At 42.9% G+C, this 24,384-nt stretch overlaps 1 protein-coding gene across 1 annotated transcript in view; it reads left to right on the top strand.

The window, feature by feature from the left end:
• The window catches only part of LOC143930647 (transient receptor potential cation channel subfamily V member 6-like), a 95,921-nt gene that overhangs the window by 3,406 nt on the left and 68,131 nt on the right, over positions 1–24,384 (top strand). Inside the window, exons 2-4 of the mRNA XM_077455141.1 lie at positions 14,225–14,332; positions 17,199–17,296; positions 23,774–23,896. Coding sequence (XP_077311267.1) covers positions 14,225–14,332; positions 17,199–17,296; positions 23,774–23,896 — 329 coding nt within the window. The remainder of the gene's footprint in view (positions 1–14,224; positions 14,333–17,198; positions 17,297–23,773; positions 23,897–24,384) is intronic.

Genomic DNA, 24,384 nt, shown 5'->3' with positions numbered 1-24,384 from the left:
AATATAAAGAAATAATAGTGCAAAAAAAAACTCTTGGGGGGTTTAACCGGTTCCCGACCGGTGCACGCTGATTAACGTTGGCAGAATGGCACAGACAGGCAAATGGGCGTACAGGTACATCCCTGTACAGGTACGTGCACGCCGGCCGGGACCTCCGTGAGTCGGATCGCGGGTCCCGCGGACTCGATCACCGCAGGGATATCCGTGATTGTCTTACGGGGAGGAAGAGTGAGGAGATGCTAATGTAAACAAGCATCTCCCCGTTCTGCCTAGTGACAGTGTCACTGATCTCTGCTCCCTGTCTTTGGGAGCAGAGATCAGTGATGTGTCACATGTAGCCACGCCCCCCCCAGTTAGAAACAAGTCCCCTTACCCTACTCCCTAGTGGTTAAGCCCTTTACTGCCAGTGTCATTTACACAGGAATCAGTGCATTTGTATAGCACTGATTGCTTTATAAAGGACAATGGTCCCAAAAATGTGTCAAAAATGTCCGATGTGTCCATCATAATGAATAAAAATCACAGGTCACCGCCAGATACTAGTAAAAAAAAAAAAAAAAAAAAAAAGATGAATAAAAATGCCATAAAACTATGCTCTATTTTGTAAATGCTATAACTTTTACGCAAACCAAGCGCTTATTGCGATTTTTTTTTTACCAAAAATATGTAGAAGAATAGGTATCGACCTAAACTGAGGAAAACATTTTTTTTTGATATTTTTGGGGGATATTTATTATAGCAAAATTTAAAAAATAATGCGTTTTTTTCAAAATTGTGGCTCTTTTTTTGTTTATAGCGCAAGAAATAAAAACCACAGAGGCGTTCAATTTGTGGGGAAAAAAGGGACATCAATTTTGTTTGGGAGCCACGTCGCTCGACCGTGCAATTGTCAGTTAAATTGACGCAGTGCCGAATCACAAAAAGTGCTCTGGTCAGGAAGGGGCTAAAATCTTCTGGGGCTGAAGCGGTTAACCAATCTTCTTGTATATAATTCTCCTTTAAGGGGGCGTGGCAGGGTTTGTGTCCTATGCCTAAATTTTTTTGCTAATAGGTGTCCCTCGTTCCCATCTTAGAAAGGTGGGAGGTATGGATATAGTCATTTTTAACAGGGGTTCCCTGAGACCGGAAAGTTATTTCAAGGATTCCTCTGTGTTTAAAAGGTTGACAAAGGTTCTCGACTTTTCACTTTGGCCATATCTCCCAACTTTTTGAAATGGGAACAAAGGACAGCTATTAGCAAAAGTATATAGGCATAGAACAAACCACCTGCATCAGCCCCTTAAATGAGAATTATACCAATACTATTCCTTTATACTGGTTTTTCGAAATTTACAAATGCAGCAATTTAGAAATTGGATGAAAAGTTTAACACTTTTCAAAAATAAAAAGTGAATTTTATATAAAATTCGATAGATCAGACCAAAATGAGGGACAAATGAGGAGGAAAGAGGAACAGAGGGAATTTGTTCCAAATCAGAGAGAGTTCCTTTGAAATCAGGGACAGTTGGGAGCTATGCTTTGGCCTAATTCAAAATTTAACTGCAGGTCACGAATGCCTCCAAACAAATAATTGCTAAAGCTTGGATAACTCCAAAGGTTTTGCTTACAGAAACCAAGCATAGGGTTATGCAAGTCATGATTTATGGCAACATCAAGGCCATGCTTCCAGACAAAATTCCCAGATTTGGAAATCAATCATAGATACATAATTACCTCCCACTAGGCTTTGATTCCTCACTTTTAGAACCCTGACCTTTCATGGCAGTTACCACCACCTCCTACCTATACCAACCTTTCATTGGAATCCTCACCCACCCTGTTCTTGGCCCACCACACCTCTGTTCAAAACCTTTCACTACCCTCTCTTATCTAGCTGATCCCTTGTCATAGCTCCCAACTGTCCCTGATTTTGAGGGATTGTCCCTGATTTTAAGGGGCTGATTTTGAACAATGTCCCTCTGTCCCTCATTGCTCCTCATTTGTCCTTCATTTTGGTCTGATCTATATAGCTGTATATAAAATGCACATTTATCAAAAAGTGTTTTCCAGCGCTAAACCTCTCATCTGATTTCTAAATTGCTGCATTTGTGAATTCCAAAAGCCAATATAAAGGGATAGTAGCGGTAAAAAAAGCACTTGTGGGTTTAACCAATCTCCTTTAAGGGGGTGTGGCAAGGGGTATGTCCTATGCCTATCTACATTTACTGATGGGTGTCCCTCAGTCCCATCTCAAAAAGTTGGGAGGTATGGATTTTTAGGGAGGTACTATAATGTTATAAACAAAAATAAAACTTGCGCTCCGACCACTACCAGAAGCATCACTGATACAAGTCTGAACATTGGACTAATTTTCTAATATTAATAAACAACAAGTGTTGTGTATCACAACATCCACACAGACAGGCATAATTATATAAATGATATATTATATACAAAAATGTAAAAAAAAAAATAATACCATCACTTATTGCCAAAATAATGCTTCTAACACGTATAAAACAAATATAAAGTTATACAAAAGTGCCTGTGTGTAAATGATCTAACTAAAAATTATTATATGACTCAATCGCAAAAGTTGAGTAATATCCAATCAATTCTATAAATAAAACCCCAATACATAAATCAGAAGTAAAGTTGTGGAATAGTAAAAAAAAGTCCCAATTCCAGCAATGAATGCAGTGAAAAGAGTGTTCTTAGTATAGAAATAAAACCACTCAGGTGCTCTGGTAATGAGATTACTAATTACTAATAATCCTCAGTAATTACTGAGGACTAATCATGCAAAGTAGCTTAGCAAATATATACACTCTCCGGCTACTTTATTAGGTACACCTGTTCAATTGCTGGGTAACATGTAGTATACAAGTCTCTCCTTCAGTATGTCCCACTCCATAGCTCTACCCAGCCGGGTACACTCTCAGATGTTACTCGCACTCCCAAGTGTGTTAGTACTCACATCAGAGAACACTGGCTTAAAAGGTCCTTTGCACCCCCTGCCCAGTCCTGTTAAACCATGTTTTGAGTCATAAAGACTACAGCTGGTTCTTCCTGGCGTTAGATTATCTTGCCCGGGTCTTCTGGTCTGTGCAGGGCCTTTGCAGTAGCTGACTACATCTGCATGGCTGTGGGATGTTTGGCTCCCATGCCCCATCTCTCCTAAGGCTTCTCCCACCCTGGCATTTATATGGCCATTAGCTACACCCTACATCATTACAGGGAAGGCTTTGTCTAAAAGGGGACCTAACACCCAATTACATAATTCCCTATTACCACACTCATTTTTAGATGGAGCCACCTAGTCACAGGCTAACATACTGCACCTGCTTACATGCAGCTTTTGTTCAGCAGAACATGTAGTGATCTGGACCTCCAGTGGTAGGAGGTGCTTATGTATAGTTCCCAACTGTCCCGGATTTCAAGGGAATGTCCCTGAAACAAAGTCCTTCTGTTCCTCTTTTCTACTCATGTATCCCTCATTTTGGTCTGTATAGTTTAGAAAATGCACTTTTTATCTTTTAAAATATTTCCCAGTGCTAAACCTTTCATACAATTTCTAAATTGCTGCATTTGTACATTTCAAATGCCAATATAAAGGAATAGTAGTGGTAAAAAAAAAACACTTGTGGGTTTAAAGGGATGGTAAAGGCAGAAGTTTTTCTTTATCTTAATGCATTCTATGCATTAAGATAAAAAAAAAAAAACCTTCTGTGTGCAGCAGCCCTCTCCAGTCCCCCTTATACTTATCTGAGCACATCTCTATCCGGCGATTTCCAGGAGTCCCTCGGCCGTCCAGAACTCTCCCTCCTGATTGGCTGCCATTGGCTCCCGCTGCAGTCAAAGCCAGTGAACCAATCAGGAGAGAGAAAGGGCAGGCCAAACCACAGCTATTCCTGTCTGCTCGTGATCCTGACCTTTTGGTGTGTCCCCAACCATCCCTGTCTGCCGGTGACCCTGAACCTTTGGCATGCACTCTGTTGTTCCTGTCTGCCAGTTGCCCGGACCTCTGCCTTATCCCCTTACTATCCTTGTTGTTCCAGCCTTCTGCTTCCTTCTCCTGTAGTGAGTGTAGGTTGTGAGACCCTAGGGGCTGCGACCTGGAGCCAGATTGCAGCGCAGTCCATCCTCACCACTAGAGGCTCTGGTGAACACCTGCTGGCTCTTAGATTCCGCGCCCTGGGGAATCTATGCTCTAGCTCCCACTGGGATTTGTGTAAGTGATCTAGTAGACCTGTTTCCTGAACCTTCCTGGGCTACTATCCGCAGCAGTCAGTCCTAGGGTCCACTATCTTAGCGTTGCACTTCTGACTCCTATGGAGTGCATCGGTCACCTGGTGTCAGATGACCTGACACAGAGAAGGTAAGTATAACATGTTTGTTCTGTTTAAAAAAAAGAGACTTTACAATCAATTTAACATTTTTTTTTAAGCATAAATCTCCTTTAAGGGGATATGTCAGGGGGTGTGTCCTATGCCTACATACATTTGCTGATAGGTGTCCCTCATTCCCATCTCAAAAAATTGGGAGGTATGCTTATGCATCTATTACTGTTTAGGCAGCTTGACTGCATTAGATGTTATGTGCACATGTGCATGCTAGGTGTCCAAGCAACATGCATCCTAGCAATGGATGATGCATGTTAGAGCTGTGTGAGTCATGCATCTGCAGCCACACATGAATTAGCGCCATATGCTATATGGATGTAAACATTAGTATAAAAGCTAGCCTCTGAATGTGGTATTTGGTCTTTTTTTTTTTTTTAACTGATCTTAATGCTGTCCTAGAATATGGATCTAAAAGCTACCATATGCACGGGCCCATTGGCTATCATAATGCTGCATTCAGATCCGTGACAAAAATGCAGCGATTTGTGCCCATGTGCATGGGGCCTTATGGTAAAAAAATAAGAAAACTTCTATTAGGCTTTAACCCCTTGTCACCCAGCCCTTTAACTGTGCTATTGCGCTGGAGATTGGTGATCACAGTGGTCACATGCTGAAAAGGTGGGTCTGCAGCTCCCAATCATTATTAGAGACAAGAGCTGTCTTTGCAGGGAGTGAGCAGTGAGCGCGCACTCGGTACAGAAACCATTGCTGCCCATGGATATGCATATGTGCTGCTTGTTGGCGTTAGCGCCCACACTATTTGCCGTCATACATATGCATTATGTGGACAGCAACAGGTTAAGCTAATGTAATGCACATTTTCTTTAAGAAAAAGACTGCAGGCGTAGATAACATCGATTGCTGCTCCTAACATACTGACATTGTGCTGTCACAACACAAACGAGGACACACAGCAATAGTAATAGCACCAATGGAAATACAAACAATATAGTACCTGCAACACCTAGGCTGGCTAAACACGTTTAGTCCACCTGCATTCAGCCCTTAGGCTGAACAAGGAAAAAAAAAACACTTAAAGCGGTTGTAAACTGCTGCAGTAAAAAACAAAAAAACTTTCCCCTGTAAGAGAATTGCATACTAGCACATTATGAAATACTTACATTAGAATGATGCACTTCAGCGACGCACTGTCAGTGCTAACATGGTTTCCCCCGCTCTTCCTTCTAGGTTTGCATACTCCAGCTGTGTGAGTGGCCTGAACCGCGATGATATTACTCCCATTCGGGAGCCCTCTGTTCCGGCACGGCGCTCTGAAGGTCAGGCATGTATGCCGGTGATGTGTCCAATAGTGTCCCCCATCAGATAGTGTCCGCCCTGTACTGCACTTGCGCAGTACGGAGGACAAGGAGATTCTATAAGTCTTCGAAGATTAATGGCGCCTGCGCAGTGAGTCCAGGTTCAAGCCCCACCATGTAAGTCCGGGTTCAAGCCCCACCGTCCAAGTGGACCTAGAGTTAGAATAAAAAATAGCCAAAAGAAGTGAGGCCGTGCCCGAAGCGTGGCGAGCGAAGCGAGCCCACGAGGGGCCCTGTTACTATGTGCTACCGTATGTCCACTTGGATGGTGGAGCTTGCACCTGGACTCAGTGCGCAGGCGCCATTCTTCTTCGGAGACTTTCAGAATCTCCTTCTCCTCCGTACTCTGCCTGCGCTGTACGGGGCGGACACTATCCGATGGCTGGACAGTTTTTGACAGAACACCGGACCTTCAGAGTGCAAGTGTCGGTTGACGTCACTGGCTGAATCCAGTGTAAGTCCCCTGAGCAGATATTCATTTTTATTAAAGGCTTACCTGCAAGTAAATATCACAAAGCGTACTTCACTACCCAGTCGAAGCCATGTGTGTTGTGATGTAACGCGTAGGATACAGAGGCATACAGACACCAGAAGAGACGGTCAGGTACGAGCTCGGCGCTCGTTTTTACATTGTGCAAACCTACTATGGAAATGTGAGTTATCAATCAGCCAATTTTATTTAATAAACTGCTTTTGATTGGAAATACTACACCATGGTAGGCTCTATATCCCCTCTTTATACCCTGTTACATTGAATATATGAGACTGACACAGTGGGAAAAAGAATGGAAGGATTGTCCAAGGACCCCCCAAGCTTTGCTGCATACCCAATAAGGGACGTGCAGGAACATCACAGCTAGAAAGAGTTTAAACCCCTCCCTCCTCTTCTACATGCTGTTTACTTTACAGCAGTAAGGTAATAATCTAGCACAGCCACGAGTGTCAGTGACACTGAAGAGTTTCTTTCCACACTAAAGTCACATTGTCACCTGAAGGGTATCACAATAACACTCAGTGTCCCTGAAAAACACTGCTACACTTGCACTATTTGGCACCATTTAAGAGCTCCACATTCCACTTTGGGATTTATTTATCTATTTATTTCCACATTGCATATTTTAAACAGCCCTGCCATGTATTTGCTTATTTGCACTTGTTTGCTTGTTTGCACATTTATTTGTGGCACTGATCAATATCTATATACTTTGTCTATTTGCATAGAATTATTGTCTAGTGTTATATATATATATATATTTATATTTATATATTTATTTTTTTATTTTTTTATATATATATATATATATTTTTTTTTTTACATATTATTTTGGATTTCATACCAATTTTACGTTTTTTATCATTGACCCCTTGGTATTTTACGTTATGAATTCTAATTTATTCTCACTTAGCATTTGCTAGTAAAATAATCTTCTAGGTGCGCAACACCACTTACTTTCATGTACTTTACTACCACTCTAAACAGCATGGGTTGGTGAATCTGCCATTACCTGACAGTCAACACCTACAGCTGTCAGAATACCTGAACAAGGACTGCAGATAAATGGCTGCAGTCACTGTTTGGCCAACTTTTTTCACCCGACTCCTTCGAGTGTGGCCAGCTTTTTTTTTTTTAAAGATTCATTTTTTTAACCTTATGAGTGATTAGCCCAATTTGTCAGACTGTTAATACAAAAGGTTATGCCACTTTACTTGTTAAAAGTTTCAAAGTGTTTTTCAAGGTCAACGTCTGGGAGGAATGTGGACTGAGTAAAATCAATTGTGTTTCCACCATGAATTGAATACATAGTACACTGTTGCCATAAAGATAGTGTAGTGCTTTTTAACCACTTCAGCCCCGGACCAATAAACACCTTAAGGACCAGAGGTCTTTTTCCAATTTCGCACTGCGCTGCTTTAACTGGTAATTGCGCGGTCATGCAATATTGCACCCAAACGAAATTTGCGTCCTTTTCTTCCCACAAATAGAGCTTTCTTTTGATGGTATTTGATTGCCTCTGCGATTTTTTTTTTTTGCGATATAAATGGAAAAAGAGCGAAAATTTTGAAAAAAAAAGATATTTTCTTCTTTTTGTTATTAGAAAAATCGAATAAACTAAATTTTAGTCATACATTGAGGGCAAAATTTATTCAGCCACATGTCTTTAGTAAAAAAAATGTCAATAAGCGTATATTTTTTGGTTTGCGCAAAAGTTATAGCGTCTACAAACTAGAGTATTTTAAAACTAGAGTACATTTTCTGTAATTTACACAGCTTTTAATTTATGACTGCCGATCTCATTTCTTGAGGTGCTAAAATGGCAGGGCAGTACAAATCCCCCCCAAATGACCCCATTTTGGAAAGTAGACACCCCAAGGAAATTGCTGATGGGTATGTTGAGCCCATTGAATATTTATTTTTTTTGTCCTAAGGGATTGAATAATGACAAAAAAAAAAAAAAAATTTTTTTTACAAAAAGTTGTCACTAAATGATATATTGCTCACACATGCCATAGTTATATGTGGAATTGCACCCCAAAATATATTCCGCTACTTCTCCCGAGTATGGGGATACCACATGTGTGGGACTTTTTGGGAGTCTAGTCGCGCACGGCACCCCGAAAACCAATCACCACCTTCAGGATTTCTAAGGGTGCAAATTTTTGATTTAACTCCTCACTACCTATCACAGTTTCGAAGTCCATAAAATGCCAAAATAGCACAAAACCCCCCAAAATGACCCCATTTTGGAAAGTAGACACCCCAAGCTATTTACTGAGAGGCATGTTGAGTCCATGGAATATTTTATATTTTGCCACAAGTTGCGGGAATATTACAAACTTTTTTTTTTTTGCACAAAGTTGTCACTAAATGATATATTGCTCACACATGCTATGGGCAGAAGTCAAATTACACCCCAAAATAAATTCTGCTGCTTCTCCCGAGTACGGGGATACCACATGTGGGGGACTTTTTGGGAGCCTAGCCACGTACGGGACCCCGAAAACCAAGCACTGCCTTCCGGATTTAAATATAAAATGCTACCAAAAAACCTGTTAGCAATGGCAGGGATCAGGCCTGACTCTGCGATCGCTGCAGTTATGTGTTTAGTGTTTTGTAAGTGACAGTGATCGATCGATACTGCACTTGGGTGGGCTGGGCAGAGGGGCAAAACGCAGGTGCTAGCAGGTATCTGGGCTGATCCCGCTAACAATGCGTTTTTTTTGGAACCCTAAACTGCTGGGGACGCTAGTATAGATCTGATCAGATCAGATATTGATCTGTTCAGATTCTATAGCACTACGGGAGGTGTATGCTTTGCGTGTGGGTGTTAGCGGTACTGGCACTAACCTAGCGCTGCCTGGGGCGACGCAGACCCTGACCCTAAAACCTAATTGATATCACCCGCCGGGTGATCAGGGGGTTAAACCTTTATTGGGTAATAAATGGTGGGTGCCCTGATGCTATAAAAAACAAACTAACCAGAGTCACCCGTAACACTTATACGGTGATCAGTGGTGAAAGGGTTAACTAGGGGCAATCAGGGGGTTCAAATTTTTATTAGGTAGTATATGGGGGTCCCTGGCGCTATATAAAAACTTGACGGGGAACCTAAATAACTAACTGGCTAACCAGCGTCACCAGTGACACTTATACTGTGATCGCTGGTGAAAGGGGGTGAAAGGGTTAACTAGCAGCAATCAGGGGGTTAAAACCATTATTGGGTAGTATATCGGGGTACCTAGCGCTATAAAAACCTGGCGGTGAACCTAAAAAAATAACTAGCTACCTAGCGACACTAGCGACACTGATGCAGCGATCAGAAAAATGATCGCTTAGTGACACTGGCAAAAGGGGGTGAAAGGGTTAACTAGCGGCAATCAGGGGGTTAAAACCATTATTGGGTAGTATATCGGGGTACCTAGCGCTATAAAAACCTGGCGGTGAACCTAAAAAAATAACTAGCTACCTAGCGACACATGCAGCGATCAGAAAAATGATCGCTTAGTGACACTGGCAAAAGGGGGTGAAAGGGTTAACTCTAGGGGCAATCAGGGGGTTAAATCTTTATTGGGGGGTGATAGGGGGCTACCCTGGACCTAACACTAACTGTCCTGACAGTTTTTACTGTCACAACTGACACTGAATGCATTGATCAGTAAAGAAATGATCAATGCAATCAGTGACACTGTGACTGGGGGGGGAGGGGGGCGGGGGGGGATCGGGGGGCGATCGGGGGGGGGATCGGGGGGCGATCGGGGGGAGGATCGGGGGGGGGTTTGTGTGCCTGTGTGTACCTACATGTCAGTGTAGTGTTGGTGCACACTTACTATTAGTCTTCTCCTCGTAGTCCGGTCAAAAAGACCGCCCCGAGGAGAATGACATCACTTCCTCCTTCCTGTGTAAACAATACACAGTGGGAGGAAGCTTCTCATTGGCCAGGAGCGATCCAGAGGGGGTGGCCGAAAACCAACGGCCATCCCCTCATCACGGAGCGCTCCTGGAGCGAACCGGACCGTCGTATCCAACGGGAGGGGGTCCGATCGGACCCCCCACCCGCTGGAAGGCAATCACGTACATCTACGTGATTGTGCCTGCCTGTGCCATTGTGCTGACGTACATTGGCAATACGGCGGTCCTGAAGTGGTTAAGGACATTTTCCCGCACAATATTTATTTTAACGAAGATATTTTTAAGATACAAAATCAATCTATATGACACAGTCTATATATGTGAAACGTATTCACGGAGACAAGTAATCATACAAAATAGTTACATTTATTGGTTGACAAAAGACAAATATCTACATGAAATTAAAATACAGATTGCATTACTGGATCATTTGACGATTAATGGAAACACCCACAAAATGGGCGTAGTAGTACCTTGGACTTAATTATCACCATTATTCACTTCTCGGTAGAATCAATAACCTTTTGATAATTGACAATTAAACAGAATGTCTGTATTTCACACGTCCAACCGTTACTATACTGCAGGTAAGTAAGTGGTTAACAATGTGAAATAAATTAGACATTTGTTTGTCAATAAAATTGGCATCTATGCAAAAAGAAATTTATAATGAAAAATAAAATTTTAAGAAAAATCTAAAAGGCGGTTATTGATTCGGGAGAACGATTTTCAATAATAGAATATTCAAAAACATCAATATTTAAGAGAACATAGAAGATATAATAAAAATATTTATCCATTTCCAATATGGTAATTAGTGTGGATTGTTGGTTACCAGGAATTTTAAGATGGCTGCTGTGGCTTTCAACATAGATTCTTTTACAGAGGAATTACTTTGTGTGACCTCCGAGTTCCAAGGAGCAGGGATCTTCGTGAATATAAAAATATGTATTCATGCATGGTGCATGAGTATCAGTTTGTCTGGGAGTCTTCCAGTGTCCCTTCTCGGGGGGGTCCCTAAGCTTCCCCCTGAGCTCTCTCCTCAGCTCTTCCCTCATGGCATCTTTCTAGTTTCTTAAATATCCTCTTAAACAAAAAGATCATAAAATTATACTAAGTTCTGCCCAGAGGGTATGTGTCCCTTTCCTATTGGCAGGCAGACTTAATGATCACCTTTCCCAGTAGTCTCGTGATTTTAAGGTAATAGCACCTTCAACCACCAGGTGCCTCACATGTGTTTGGTGTTTTTTCTCTTTAAGTTAATATTTTTATTTCTATAATATGCGTTCGTTTTTTATATATGTTCTAACGAATATATCTCGAGTAGGGATGAGCTTCGTGTTCGACTCGAACATCGGCTGTTCGCCCGTTCGGCGAATTCCGAACGTTATGGGCTGTTCGCACCAAATTCGTGTGGCGCTCACGGCCCACAATGCACTGCGATGGCGCAGTGCATTGCTGGCTCATGATTGGCCAAGCATGCACTGTGACCCCACATGCTTGGCCAATCACAGCGCCGGCAGCGAGGAGAGCCATGATTGGCCACAGGCAGGATGCCTGTGGCCAATCATAGCTCAGGCTGTGTAGTACACGCCCCACACTATATAAGACAGCCAGCGCGGCGGCCTTGTGTAGTGTGTTGGCATCTGTAGCAGTTAGTGGGTGTTCTGTGTACCTTCAACACAGTATACACCGATCGTTATCGGCCGATTTTTCGTTCTTGCTCTTCTGTAGTGGTTGTTGTCTGCTTGCCCTGACCGCAGTATACACCGCTATATTCACCTATATATCTAGCGATATATCTATCTTTTATAATAGAGCTGTCAGTCAGTGTTAGGAGATTGTGCATGCTGTCTGCATGCTCTGAACGCAGTATACACCGCTATATCCACCTATATAGCTAAATATCTTGCTAGTTTTAAATAGAGCTTTCATTCAGTGTTAGGAGATTGTGCGTGCTGTCTGCGTGCTCTGAACGCAGTATACACTGCTATATCCACCTATATAGCTAAATATCTTGCTAGTTTTAAATAGAGCTTTTATTCAGTGTTAGGAGATTGTGCGTGCTGTCTGCGTGCTCTGAATGCAGTATACACCGCTATATCCACCTATATAGCTAAATATCTTGCTCGTTTTAAATAGAGCTTTCAGTCAGTGTTAGGAGATTGTGCATGCTGTCTGCGTGCTCTGAACGCAGTATACACCGCTATATCCACCTATATAGTTAACTATCTTGCTCGTTTTAAATAGAGCTTGCAGTCAGCGGTAGGAGATTGTGCGTGCTGTCTGCATGCTCTGAAAAAGACGGACGGCAAAACAAATTATACAGGGGTGATAACCCTTCCCTATGTTTTCCAAAAAGCTTAAAAATATTTTTTTTTGACTGGAGCTACACTTTAAAAATTTACCGGTTGAAAATTACAAACAGATTCAACTTAACACAACAAACCTACACAGTCCCTGTCTTGTTTGCACCGCCTGTATACTGCTGTTCTGAGTATATAGGGCCTGGGGGCCACACGTATTTCCTTTTTTTAATATGGGTACGGGGTTCCCCTTAATATGCGTACAAGACCCAAAGGGGCTGGTAATGGGCAGGGAGGGCTACCCATGCCATTTTTCTCAATGATTTTCAACCATATTGCAGGAACCAGATATAACATTAAAACCGCAAGCAGCTTTAAATGACGTTATTTCCGTTAAATGTCATTTTGTGCAGGGACTGTTCTAAACACGGGAAACACGTGGCACTTCACAGGCATACTACAGACACCCCCAGGCATGATATTTAAAGGAATATTTCACTTTTTTTTTTTTACTTTAATCATCATTAAAATCACTGCTTCCGCCAAAACTGCAGTTTTTAAAAGTTTTTTTTGCATTGACCCATGTCCCTTGGGGCAGGAGCCAGGTCCCCAAACCCTTTTTAGGACAGCATCTTGCATATTAGCCGTTAAAATTAACACTTTTCATTTCGAACGTTAGAGTCCCATAGACTTCAATGGGGTTCTAACGTTCGTACGAATTTGGGGTCCGTTGGAAAGTTCTGGTGCGAACCGAACCGGGGGGTGTTTGGCTCATCCCTAATCTCGAGTGTTCAGGAATGATAGTATAATATAAAATACGCTTAACATAATTTTGAATAATGCCCATTGTATAAAATGGTTATATATGTATATCAATGTATATCTATTAAATCTTTAGTCAATTTAGAAAGGACACGGGTTAGATATATATCAAACAATATCAAATACAATTATTATCTATATGGATACATGTATAATTCGAGTATCCAATCAATATTTGTTTATCTAAACATAGGTTAAATTCTTATACAGTTATAATCACGATTATCTGTTTTTCATAATGCTAATTCGTTGCTAAAACACTTTCTATTTATAATCACACTTTCATATATAATTTCTTTATGACAAAGTTCTTTAGATCATTAGATACTAAAATTATAATATCTCTTTGGTGACCTACACATATCACATATAGTTTGAATTACTTGAAGTACTTTTGAAATATGTCTGACTTGTATATCCCTCTCACACCATGTTTTGAGAGGAACTTTGAGCTTCCAATAAATGTTTAAATGGCTTAGTTGTGTCCTTCAAGTCTTTACAATTCACACAATCGATTTTGTTGATCTCTCACTTTCTGAGACAATGGGATATTTGTTCTGGTCATTCAGGTTTAATGACTGTTAGTAACAGGTACCTCCCAAGTCTGGCCCAAACCTTGCCATATATATTTGCATGGCCTTCCTTGTCCATTGAAGGAGATAGATAAGAGTTTTTCTGGTGTTTGTGACAAAACATCCCTTTTGTTCAGGCAACACCTTGTCTCAATACAGGCTTGTAGAACTTTAAAAGATAGCTAATCCCCTGAACATTTGGAAAAACATGTGAGATCCTGTATTTTGCTTTAAAGTTCTCCAAGGGGGTCACAATTCAATAATATCAACATTATAGTTCATCCACTTTTTTTTAGGCCTACTGAAATCTCTCATCTCTGCCAGTGAATATTAAATGTATTTCTTCATGAATTCACAACAATAGAAAGACTAGGATCCTTTGACGTCTTAGAAAGCAGTTTTTTTTTTACTGTTGTAGATCTGGTATGACCATGAGGAAGAGGATAACGAATGAGCTATACCTCCATATGGGCTGCTTGGAATGGGCGGAGGAAGAGGCCAGTATGGATCTATTGCAACAAAGGAGGTAAAACTGTCGCTAAACATTTTCAGAGTTGTGTACAGCAGGGATCTCCAAACTTTCTAAACAAAGGGCTAGTTTACTGGCCTACTTTAAGTGGACCCAATTGTGGCCAGTGGATAGTGGAAGTAGAAAATATCGTAGCATCAGTGGGAATAAAAAATGCCTCCGGCTTGGTGGTCAGTGGGAGTAACAAAATTGCATACCACCTGCAGTCAGTAGGAGGAGGAATAGTGCCCCATCATTGGTATTAGTGGGGGGAATAGTGTCCCATCATTGGTATTAGTGGGGATAAAAGTGTCCCATCTTTGGTGTCATTGGGAGGACTAGCCCCACATCATTGGTATTAGTGGGAGAAATAGTGTCCCATCTTTGGTGTCAGTGGAAGTAATAGTGCCCCATCATTGGTATTAATGGGAGGAAGAGTACCCCATTGTGTCGGTGGGAGAAATAGTGTCCCATTATTGATAAATGAATAAATAAAGTCGCGCTATGGACAAACAAATCTCCGCTGTGATAGGAATATGTGGTAAAATTAAAAGAAGGAAAAGAAATATGCTGGGTTAGAGCTGCCTGTGCCTGAAGCCCTCACTTCCTTGTTGGGGAGGAGAGGGAAATGAAATGTGAGATAAAAAAGGTATGGCGCTAAACCCTATCAGTGATAAAATAAATTAACTTATCAAGCCCTAGTGTTTGTTTTTTATATATAAAAAAGGGAAGAGAAAAGAAAAACTGTTAGTGCTACCGTGCAAAGGTATCCTAAAGCAATTTTGTCCAAAGCAAACTATGTGTAGATAATGTGTAAATAATGTGAAATCAACATTCACATTTCATTATAATAAAACAACAAATGAGTGTTAATTGTCCTGTGCGTATCAAGTTATTAAAAACATTCATTAAATGTGCAAAAAGGTGAAATTGTTATTAGTATTCGATGATATATTAGTTAAAAACAGATTGTGCAAACATGTGCAAAAAATTGTGCAAAAAGACAACTACAGATCAGAGCAACCAAGGATCAGAAATCATTCAACCAAAAAACCGCATAAAGGCGTTAAATGTGCAGATCAACAATGTTTTCAACCAATAATCGCATGAAGACGCTTCTGAGTCCAATATAAGTCCAAAATTAATATTTGGCTTGATAGTGCTGCCTCTTCGGATTATTGTTCGACTCAAACGAGTGCACACAACGTGGCCACGCCCTACGCGTTTCGTCACTACGACGTCCTCTGGAGCGGGCGTCGTAGTCCGCTCCAGAGGACGTCGTAGTGACGAAACGCGTAGGGCGTGGCCACGTTGTGTGCACTCGTTTGAGACGAACGGAGTTTTTACTATACGCATATGCTTTTAATACAAAATGTGAGTAGATTTTAAATTTAATAAACGAACGATTTGGTTAAGAACGTATTACACTATGGATATGTCTTTCCTTATACATTAACGTTGGATATTACACGGACGGAACAACGAAGCTTCACCCAGTGCACCTGCAGCAGCCAGAGAGCGACACAGTGGCTTACATTGTGAAGGTCCATCTAGCCCCACGAGGGCATTAACTCTGGTGAGAGCATTTATATACCATAGCACAGAGTGGCGCACCGGGGATGAAGTTTTCTAAGTGAAAGTCCACACTATTTGCACAAGTGAATCAAATACCCCCCATTGATTTTTTGTAATCATTACAACAATAATCCGAAGAGGCAGCACTATCAAGCCAAATATTAATTTTGGACTTATATTGGACTCAGAAGCGTCTTCATGCGATTATTGGTTGAAAACATTGTTGATCTGCACATTTAACGCCTTTATGCGGTTTTTTGGTTGAATGATTTCTGATCCTTGGTTGCTCTGATCTGTAGTTGTCTTTTTGCACAATTTTTTGCACATGTTTGCACAATCTGTTTTTAACTAATATATCATCGAATACTAATAACAATTTCACCTTTTTGCACATTTAATGAATGTTTTTAATAACTTGATACGCACAGGACAATTAACACTCATTTGTTGTTTTATTATAATGAAATGTGAATGTTGATTTCACATTATTTACACATTATCTACACATAGTTTGCTTTGGACAAAATTGCTTTAGGATACCTTTGCACGGTAGCACTAACAGTTTTTCTTTTCTCTTCCCTTTTTTATATATAAAAAACAAACACTAGGGCTTGATAAGTTAATTTATTTTATCACTGATAGGGTTTAGCGCCATACCTTTTTTATCTCACAGTGTCCCATTATTGGCTTGAGTTGGAGGAATAGTGCCCCCTCATTGATGTCATTGGGAGATATAGTGCACCATCATTGGTATTAGTGGGAAGAATGGTGTCCACTAATACCAATAATGGGGCACTATTCCTCCCATTGACACCAAAGATGGGACACTATGTTTAAGTGGTTCTAGTGGGAGGAATGGTGCCCCATTATTGGTATTAGTGGGAAGAATAGTGCCACATCATTGGTGTCAGTGGGAGGAATAGTGTCTCATCATTTATGTCATTGGGAGGAATGGTGCCCCATCATTGGTGTCAGTGGGAGGAATAGTGTCCCATTATTGGTATCAGTGGGAGGAATAGCGTCTCATCATTTATGTCATTGGGAGGAATGGTGCCCCATCATTGGTGTCAGTGGGAGGAATAGTGTCCCATTATTGGTATCAGTGGGAGGAATAGTGCATCCTCATTGGTGTCAGTAGGAGAAATAGTGCCAGATTACTAATTGCTCCTTTTGCAAATTTCATGAAAAAAATACCAAACTATGGAGATTATTTATTTTCACTGATAGATTTATAGCAAACACTCTAATAAAAACAGCAATGACAATGTGAAGCAATCTGTACAAATATGTGTTTATCTTTCGGTTGCAGGATCCAGGAGATGCCCATTCTTCAGGCTGCAAAAGAAAACAATGTTGAACTTCTAAAGGAAATCTTGGCATCTGATAAATGTGACCCTTTTCAGAGAGGTCAGGATAAAAATTGTAATATATACATGACATCAGTTGCCCATGCAGGTGTTTCTACCATCAAGAGGAACAGACAACCGTAAATACCGAGCCATCCATCTCCCTTGTTAGCAGCATCGCTGCTCTTCTTAGCAATCTCTCTGACTGTATTGCCCAGCTCTCCCGGGTTCACTTCGATCTCTTAGCCTTTAGTAGTAATAAGCCGGCAACAGTGTAATTCTTGAAGTGTCGTTTATTGGTACATCAGAGTGACAATAAAACAATAAACTAACGCGTTTTGGCAATAGCCTTAGTCTATAGCCACGCGTCAGCTTTATTGTTACTCTGATGTACCAATAAACGACACTTCAAGGATTAGTGTTGCTGACTCTTTTACTACTGTTGTATTGTAGTGTGTTTGGACACATTGAGCCTCGGCACCTGTGAGTGGACCTGGTGTATGGATTGAGTTGTCCCTGCAGAGAGCGCTGTTACCTTTCTTCTTTTCCTCTTAGCCTTTAGTCGCAGAGCCTTGCTGCACAACCCAATCCTGGCCTCTGGGAAGGGATTCTCCTGACACCCCGATAGGAGCCCACCAGAGTCCTAGAATAAGACCTCCTATTTCCTGGCTGTGGGCTGCTGCACCTCTGACCCCTGGGTGAGACCCTGTGTCTCCAAATGAGAGCTGTCTGTAAACTGGGAGCTCTGAGCTATCCTCAGGCTTGAGTATATAACGATTCTGCACACCTGTGTACTCACAAAGGCTGCAGATACCAGGTAAAGTCCATACACAAGATTGAAGGTTCTATCCAACCCAATACACTTTGGAACCTTCAAGCTTCAGGCCCCGATGCAGGACTACAGAATCCAGAGAAAACCATAAGCTCAGCTTTCTCTGCTCAGAAACAATAGCTTTGAACTTCGCTTATTGCAAATCCTGTGGCATACCTACATTTTCACAGTGGCAGGGCCTCACACTGTCACATTGTGTGTGTAATTATACAGTATCTCATAAAAGTGAGTACACACCTCACCTTTTTGTAAATATTTTATTCTATCTTTTCATATGACAACACTGAAGAAATTACACTTTTTCTACAATGTAAAGTAGTGAGTGTACAGCTTGTATAACAGTGTACATTTGCTGTCCCCTCAGTATAATTCATCACACAGCTATTAATGTCGAAACTGTTGGCAACAAAAGTGAGTACACCCCTAAGTGAAAATGTCAAAATTTGCACTTAGAAAACATTAGAGTTACAAGGTCTCAGGTGTGAATGTGGAGCAGGTGTGTTAAATTTGGTGTTATCACTATCACATATCACTCTCTCATACTTGTCACTGGAAGTTCAACATGGCACCTTATGGCAAAGAACTCTCTTAGGATCTGAAAAAAAGAAGTGTTGCTCTACATAAAGATGGCCTAGGCCATAAGAAGATTGGCTGCCAAGACCCTGAAACTGAGCTGCAGCATGGTAGCCAAGACCATACAGTGGTTTAACAGGACAGGTTCCACTCAGAACAGACATCACCATGGTCGACCAAAGAAGTTGAGAAGTTGAGTGCATGTGCTCAGCATCATTTCCAGAAGTTGTCTTTGGGAAATAGACGTATGAGTTCTGCCAGCATTGCTGCAGAGGTTGAAGGGGTTGGGGGTCAGCCTGTCCGTGCTCAGACCATACGCCGCACACTGCATCAAATTGGTCTGTATGGTTATCGTCCCAGAAGAAAGCCTCTTCTAAAGATAATGCACAAGAAAGCCCGCAAACAGTTTGCTGAAGACAAGCAGACTAAGGACATGGATTACTGGAACCATGTCCTGTGGTCTGATGAGAACAAGATAAACTTATTTGGTTTAGATGGTGTCAAGCGTGGTAGCAACCAGGTGATTAGTACAAAGACAAGTGTGTCTTGCCTACAGTCAATCATGGGGGTGGGAGTGTCATGGTCTGGGGCTGCATGAGTGTTGCCGTCACTGTGGAGCTACAGTTCATTGAGGGAACCATGAATGCCAACATGTACTGTGACATATTGACGCAGAACGTGATCCCCTCCCTTCGGAGACTGGGCCGCAGGGAAGTATTCCAACATAACAACCCCAAACACACCTCCAAGACGACCACTGCTTGCTAAAGAAGCTGAGGGTAAAGGTGATGGACTGGCCAAGCATGTCTCCAGACCTAAACCCAATTGAGCACCCCCCCCACCAACTACTTCCAATGTGCGTGCAGATACATCCACTGCACGCCCAGATACTCAAAGAGGCTTAAGAGTTTTGAGTTCCCAGAGTTCCTCTTTACATCAGAGGGCAGGGATCACCCCTGGAGAATCAGAGGACAGGGATCACCCCTGGAGAATCAGAGGACAGGGATCACCCCTGGAGAATCAGAGGACAGGGATCACCCCTGGAGAATCAGAGGACAGGGATCACCCCTGGAGAATCAGAGGGCAGGGATCACCCCTGGAGAATCAGAGGACAGGGATCACCCCTGGAGAATCAGAGGGCAGGGATCACCCCTGGAGAATCAGAGGACAGGGATTACCGCTGGAGAATCAGAGGGCTGGGACCCCTTGCAGGTCACTTGGCAGAACTCCTTTCCCACCCCAGCACTGTATAGAGCTCCCCCCCCCCCCACTACACGGGGCTGAAATCACATTCCTTTACACACAGTCTGTCATTCTTCACATGGTGTATCTGGCTTTTATGTTGCCCTTCTGCCCTGTGAAATTCTCTGGTCAGAATGGCAGTGTAGTTGCAGTAGGCCCTGTACAGATCATGGCTAACTGGCTGTGTTGTAAACAAATGTGATTTCAGCCCTGCGTAGGAGGAACAGTATAGAGTGCTGTAATGGGAAAGGAGTTCAGCAGCTTGGCATAGCATGCAGGGTGGAGGGAGTGGTCAGGGGGCTTTGGAGGGGGGGGCAACTTAGATCTGGGAGGGCAAAGCCATGTGACACTAAATCTGGAGCCTGCAGCCCTTCACGATTTGTTTTAGAAAATTCTGAAGGTTTCTCTGTCAGTGTTGGCAGATGTTGGGGGAAGGTCACCTCCCGGAGGTGCGTCTTTTCCCCAGTTGTCAGGGAAGTGGGGTAAGTGGACATCCCCAGGTGGGGGGGAGGGGGGGTACAGAGAATGCCAGCTGGTGACTAGGAGACACTGAGCAGTGTCATACCTTACCAGTGACATCAGTTCCATCGTGGCTACAGGACGGCACTCTCCTCCTCTTGCTTCTCTGAGCACGGTTACCATTCCATGTTGCCAGAACACAGCACAGACACTTCCCCATCCTGGGCTCTTCTCACCTCGTGTTCCTCTCCATTCAGGCAATGTCTCACAGCTTCTCCGCAGCCAATGAGAACAGAGGGGTGTGGGCTTTGGAAGGCAAAGTAGAAGCCCAGTACTGGAGTGTGGCTGTGGGGCCCTAGGGCAGATTGTAGCTGGATTTTATGGAGGATATGATAATATGACAGGGAGGCTGCAGGGGCCCCCTGACGCTAGGGGTGAGGTTGCATTTGTGACCTCTGAAACCCCTTATACTATGCCCATGTGTGAAGCTATGGTGAACTCCATGCCGAAGAGGGTTAAGGCAGGGCATTGGAAAATGATTGTGGCCACACAAAATATTGACACTTTGGGCCCAATTTGGACATTTTCACTCACTTTTGTTGTCAGCATTTTAGACATTAACCACTTCAATACAGGGCACTTAAACACCTTCCTGCCCAGACCGATTTTGAGCTTTCAGCGCTGTCGCACTTTGAATGACAATTGCGCGGTCATGCTACACTGTACCCAAATGAAATTTTTATCATTTTTTTCCCACAAATAGAGCTTTCTTTTGGTGGTATTTGATCACCTCTGCGGTTTTTATTTTTTGCTAAACAAATAAAAAAATACCGAAAATTTTGAAAAAAAAATGTTTTTTTTTGTTTCAGTTTCAAAACTTTGTAAATAAGTACGTTTTCTCCTTCACTGATGGGCACTGATGGGGCTACACTGATGGGCACTGATAAGGCGGCACTGATGGGCACCAATGATGTGGCACCAATGAAGTGGCACTGATGAGGTGGCATTGATGGACACTGATATGTGGCACTGATAGGCAGCACTGATGGGCGACACGGATGGGCGACACGGATGGACACTGATAGGTGGCACAAATTGGCACTGATAGCTGGCACGGATTGGCATGGATGGGCGGCACAGATGGGCATGGATAGGCGGCACAGATGGGCATGGATAGGCGGCACAGATGGGCATGGGTGGGCACTGATAGGTGGCACAGGTGGGCACTGATAGGTGGCACAGGTGGGCACTCATAGGCGGCACAGGTGGGCACTCATAGGCGGCATTGGTGTTATACTGTACTAATGGATGCCAATCTGTGCCAAACAATAATGCATGCCAATCAGTGATGCCCATTGTGGGCACTGATTGGCATCCATTATGGGCACTGATTGGCATCCATTGTGCTGACTGGCATCCCTGGTGGTCTAGGGAGGATTACCTTTACCCTGGTGGTCTGGTGGCGTCCCTGGTGGTCCAGTGTGGGCATCCTCGGGGGGGGGGGGGGCTGTGCTGATAATCGATCAGCACAGACCCCCCCTGTCAGAGGAGCAGCCGATCGGCTCTCCTCTACTCGCGTCTGACAGACGCGAGTGAGGAAAAGCCGATCACCGGCTCTTCCCATTTACACTGTGATCAGCCGTGATTGGACACGACTGATCACGTGGTAAAGAGTCTCCGTCGGAGACTCTTTACCGAGATCGTAGTTGCCGGGTGTCAGACTGACACCCCGCAACAACGATCGCCGCGATGCGCGCCCCTGGGGGTGCGCAGCGGCTCATAATCCTGATCACGTCATATGACGTCCAATCAGGATTATGCAACCACTTTGCCACCCCTGCCATGTCAATTCCCTATAGGGCGGGCGGCAAGTGGTTAATTGCTGTGTGTTGAGTTATTTTGAGGGGACAGCAAGTTTACACTGTTATACAAGCTGTACACTCACTACTTTACATTGCAGCAACGTATCATTTCTTTAGTGTTGTCACATAAAAAGATAATAAAATATTTACAAAAATGTGAGGGGTGTATTCACTTTTGTGAGATTCTGTATATACACTGATGTTAAATGAGAAGCCCTGGCTCGCAGTCTCCACTCTAATTCATCCCAAAGGTGTTCTATTGGGTTGAGGTCAGGACTCTGTGCCTATAATATAATCAATCCCAAGGATAGATGCAAGGAAAAAAACAAGCTTTACTCACCAGCCAGCCCGCTGACAACCGACTCAACCTAACTAACAGTATGCGTTAAAACAGGGATTTAGTCTGCACACATTTGCAAATGCATGCGTAAGCCACAGAGCCTCGTCAAGGCACCCTGGTATCTGTGGTCCTATCTCCAACTTTTGAGAGACTCCACCGTGGAAGCACATGCATCCTGATGCATAGATGGAGGTCAGGTGGACTGAAGGGAGCCACCCCTTCTTAACGGTACAGGAGCAAACTGAACACCCAGCAAATCGCACAATGGCTGCAAAGGTGTCAGTGCGTTGCCTGACCAGTATAACAGTAATACTACAACAAAAAAGGTGTCCACCGCCCCCCACCTATAACTGGCCTTTACAGTGAGCAGCATAGGAAGGCTACATATGATATAAACAAACCCAATGATAGATCCAAGGAAAAAAACAAGCTTTAATCACCGGCCAGCCCGCTGACAACCGGTGACCAGCAACAGGACTCTGTGCAGGCCAGTTAAGTTCCTCCACTCCAAACTCACTCATCCATGTCTTTATGGACCTTGCTTTGTAGACTGGTCCAAATAATTTGGTAAAGAGGGGATTATGGTGTGGAGTTGTTTTTTAGGGGTTGGGCTTGGCCCCTAAGTTCCAGTGAAAGGAACTCTTATGCCGCGTACACACGACCGGACTTTTCGAGGGACTAGGTTCGACGGACTTTCGGCGGAGTTCTGACAGAGTTCTGACGGACTTTCCGAATGAACGGACTTGGCCACACACAATCACACCAAAGTCCGACGGATTCGAACGTGATGACGTACGACCGGACTAGAATAAGGAAGTTCATAGCCAGTAGCCAATAGCTGCTCTCGCGTTGGTTTTTGTCCGTCGGACTAGCATACACACGAGTGGATTTCTCGGTAGGAACTGGGTGCGGCGGAGTTCCGGCGGAAAAATATGAAACATGTTCCATTTCTAAAGTCTGACAGATTTTTGCAAATCAAAAGTCCGCTGCAGCCCACATACGATCGAATGGTCTGCCAGAATTGTTCCGTCGGACCTTTGATGTAAAAGTCCGGTCGTGTGTACGCGGCATTAAAGCGTCAGCTTTTTTCATATAAAAATATGAGTTTGTTAAATTTTCCTCTGTATGAAGACTTTTGGGACACCCTGTAGAAACTAAATTTTTATCAAATTCTACAGTTGTTCACTAATATTTATCTCCTTTTACTGCAATGCACTTTGTCTTTATTAGGGGCACTAGGAGAAACAGCTCTTCATATGGCAACACTACATGACAACCTGGAAGCAGCTGAGATCCTACTAAACGAGGCTCCATATCTTCTGAACCTCCCCATGACCTCTGAGCTCTACCAAGGTCAGTATGCATGGCTACAGCTTCATCATGGGCAACATTTTGTGAAAGGCAAGGTGTAGATGGGGGAGAAGACAAGATGTTAGCACTGTTGTAGGTAGGGGTGGGAGTACAGCATTAGCTGCACTATCTGGAGCAACTTATAGACAAGTTTTTAAACTGCATTTGACCAGAAAATCAATTTTTCAGTATGTTTGTTATCATGTCTTAATTTAAATAGTTTTCTGTTGCATAGTTTTTTTACATGGAGATCCTCTGGCACTGCTTGTCAATTAACAACATTGTTGTCCATCTGCCATGTGAGCTGCTTTAGTTGGCACAAAATAAAAAATAAAACACAAAATAAAAAAAAATGTATACAGTAATGCCCCGTACACACGATCGGAAATTCCACCAGCAAAAGTCCGATGAGAGCTTTTGGTTGGAAATTCCGACCGTTTGTATGCTCCATCGAACTTTTGCTGGCGGAATTCCCGCCAGCAACAGATTGA

The sequence above is a fragment of the Lithobates pipiens genome, unplaced genomic scaffold (genome assembly GCF_037356315.1).
Source record: "Lithobates pipiens isolate NorthernLeopardFrog02 unplaced genomic scaffold, aLitPip1_a1.2 Scaffold_25, whole genome shotgun sequence".
NCBI lineage: Eukaryota > Metazoa > Chordata > Amphibia > Anura > Ranidae > Lithobates > Lithobates pipiens.
The sequence above is the reverse complement of the archived record's forward strand: the minus strand, read 5'-3'. Positions and strand labels throughout refer to the sequence as shown.